At 37.5% G+C, this 2,936-nt stretch overlaps 1 protein-coding gene across 1 annotated transcript; it reads right to left on the reverse strand.

Moving 5' to 3' along the window:
• Window positions 1-1,152: 1,152 nt before the first annotated feature.
• Window positions 1,153-2,080, reverse strand: LOC131845369 (nanos homolog 2-like; the record flags this gene model as incomplete). The annotated part of the gene is made up of 2 exons (XM_059194424.1): window positions 1,153-1,412; window positions 1,903-2,080. Coding segments are annotated over 2 exons (360 nt in total), but the record flags the coding sequence as incomplete, so codon positions are not given.
• Between the last annotated feature and the right edge of the window lie 856 nt (window positions 2,081-2,936).

The raw sequence follows: 2,936 nt of genomic DNA on the forward strand, positions 1-2,936 counted from the left end.
ATTTATATTATTTTATTACAAAACAGCGTGACATGCGGATAAATTATTGTTTTTTAATTATAATATTATTCAATTTATTATATTTCAAAGTAAAAATAGAAGATGACTGTAACATATAAAGCCTCCCTTAATAAAACATTAAGCAAAGTTTTACTAGTAACGCCATCTATTGAACGTCAACCAATCTATTATTGTGATCTGAAATATTGCCTATTTTATTTTATATATAGAAATTAAAATTGTTTATTTGCATTTTAATTAATAATGATGAATATTATCAATTTAAAATGCTGAAAAATTAATTGAAATGTTGAGAATTTCATCGAACATTGTGTGAATGAAGGTGTAAAGTCCGCCATTGGTCACAGAATATGGAACAAATATTTTATATGAAAATTACATGTCATATAAATGAAAATAGAATTCGTTATGTAAATAAAGGCAGTTGATTTACCAATATTGTCTTATTATAAAATATAATCAACAGATAACGCTCTTGTTGCGAAATATAATAACAATGTTGTAAATATATTTTGATGGCACGAAATATAAATACTCAATGATTACAAGTAGGGTCAAGTTTGTCAACATTATTGTTATAGTCAATTGACATATTAAATTCTTATCATATTATTATTCTACTAACGTGTAGAAATATACCGAATACTAAATTAATAAAATTAGTAACAACGCCATCTAGTAATACTAATATAAACTATATCAAAATAATCAAAAATAGAAACAGCGACATCTAGCGATCGCGTAGCAAATCAATCAGATAAGTTATAACAATTAACAACTAGAGAGCGCTGTAACAACAAAATTAATGATACGTTCACTGTCAAAGCCTTACAGTTAAACATTAGATTAAACCAAAATTACATGTTGATATCTACAGAGGACACCTATTCAGTGCAAGTTTGGCAAACTACAAAATAGTGTTCTTAGCGTTTGAAGAATAATGAGACGGAGATAAAACGTTCTCCCTTATGAAAATGAGAATAAGTCTCAAATTCCTATGTTACAATCATTGAAGAACAAAATTAATAATTCACAATTACCATCCTACTGAAAAAAATCAACAAAAGCAGCATTTTTTACACATAATAATGTTTTCATATAACAGGATCTTTACAGTAGATATGTCTAATTATCAAAGTCTTGGCGTTAATATAGATCCCTTTATAAGCCAAGACAGGTGTCCTCAACATGTTCAAAGCATCTTAATAGTTACAGCATCAATTTCTGCTCGAGAGCTGCCCACAGCGGTGCGAGGGGTGCTCCGTAGGCCTCCTGCGGAGTCTCGGGGACGTAGGTCACGTGGCGCGTGGCCGCGACGGGGGCGGGAGCTGAACGGATTCGCCCTGAAGCCATACGGACGCTGCGCATCATGGCAGCTGATTTCATACGTTCTATAATTAGCAATAATTTTTAATAAGTCGTCTGCGTGACGTTCCTCAGTCTCATTTATTTTAGCCGGCCAGTAACTTTTTTTTGTAAGTTGTGTTTTCCTTTATAGAGTGTGAATATGCAGTGAAATTACAGGATAAGAGTCATAACATCTTAGTCTCGTTGGTGCTGAGCGGGCAGTACTTGGCGGTGTGTAGTGTAGTGTAACCTACAACATGTCAACTCACCCTCGCTGGTCCTGAGCGGGCAGTACTTGGCGGTATGTAGTGTAGTGTAACCTACAATATGTCAACTCACCCTCGTTGGTGCTGAACGGGTAGTACTTGGCGGCGTGTAGTGTAACCTACCATGCGTCAACTCACCCTCGTTGGTGCTGAGCGGGCAGTACTTGGCGGCGTGTAGTGTAACCTACAATGCGTCAACTCACCCTCGTTGGTGCTGAGCGGGCAGTACTTGGCGGCGTGTAGTGTAACCTACAATGCGTCAACTCACCCTCGTTGGTGCTGAGCGGGCAGTACTTGGCGGTATGAGCGCGCGGTCCACGGGCGCCGCAGCGCGGGCAGGTGAAGGCGCGCAGCACGGGGCACGCGACCCCGTCCGCATCGCGCAGCGGATGACTGCGGTAGTATGACAGCCGCTCGCCGTTGTTCTTACAGAACCGACACTCCTGCTGTACACATTATTACGACCATTTCCATACTAGACAACTAATAGAAAGAAAAATAATCTTTCAAATTATAATTCTTCCTTAGTATGTATTTCCAAAAAAATAACACAAGGTATGCTTTGCTTGGTATCAGAAGCCACTGTGTGAATTGTCCAGGGTTATAAAGAAATTCAAACTTTCAAATTTTTTTTTGTAAAATATATGGTGATTAATTTCTATCAAAATTAACTTGGTTTGCGGCCAACAGCTTTAGGGTAAATACACACATAGTATACATAAAAATCATCCAGATCAATACAAATGTTTCTATGGTGCGAGGATCGAACCCGTGTCCATTAAAAGTAGAAGTGTTCTAATTCTTGTCAGTTCTTCTCATCTCGAAATCATTCCGAACTGACGGTAGATTTGACATATCATAAGAGTCTGTAATAGTCCTACTTGGATAAAGATAATTTGATTTGATTGATTGAAGAGCTGTTCTACTACACCACCTACCATCGTATATAGGCTACTGTTACCATTTACCATGAGGTCGGTCCACCCAGGGGTAGATCGTGAATTTGTGGGGCCCTGGGCTATATCTACTTACACCTGATTGTATTACTCAACTAAAAAAACACACGGACCTAAAACGAGCGACCAGAAATTTCCCGTTCCTTTCAATAGACGCGCACTTGAATGGATCGTTTGATCTCAGGGTTGCCAACCTTATGATAGCTTTTTTTAACATTCTAGATATTTTGTTTGTTTATATTTATGTATATTTGAGTCCTATATATTTATTTTTGTTTATTACGTGCGCCACCTACCCTGTTCTTATTTTTTATTTCTCTATCCACCCAAAGGTAGTCTGGAGGCA

This window comes from Achroia grisella, unplaced genomic scaffold (genome assembly GCF_030625045.1).
Source record: "Achroia grisella isolate CSIRO2021 unplaced genomic scaffold, CSIRO_AGI_Agris_v1 utg46241, whole genome shotgun sequence".
Classification (NCBI taxonomy): domain Eukaryota; kingdom Metazoa; phylum Arthropoda; class Insecta; order Lepidoptera; family Pyralidae; genus Achroia; species Achroia grisella.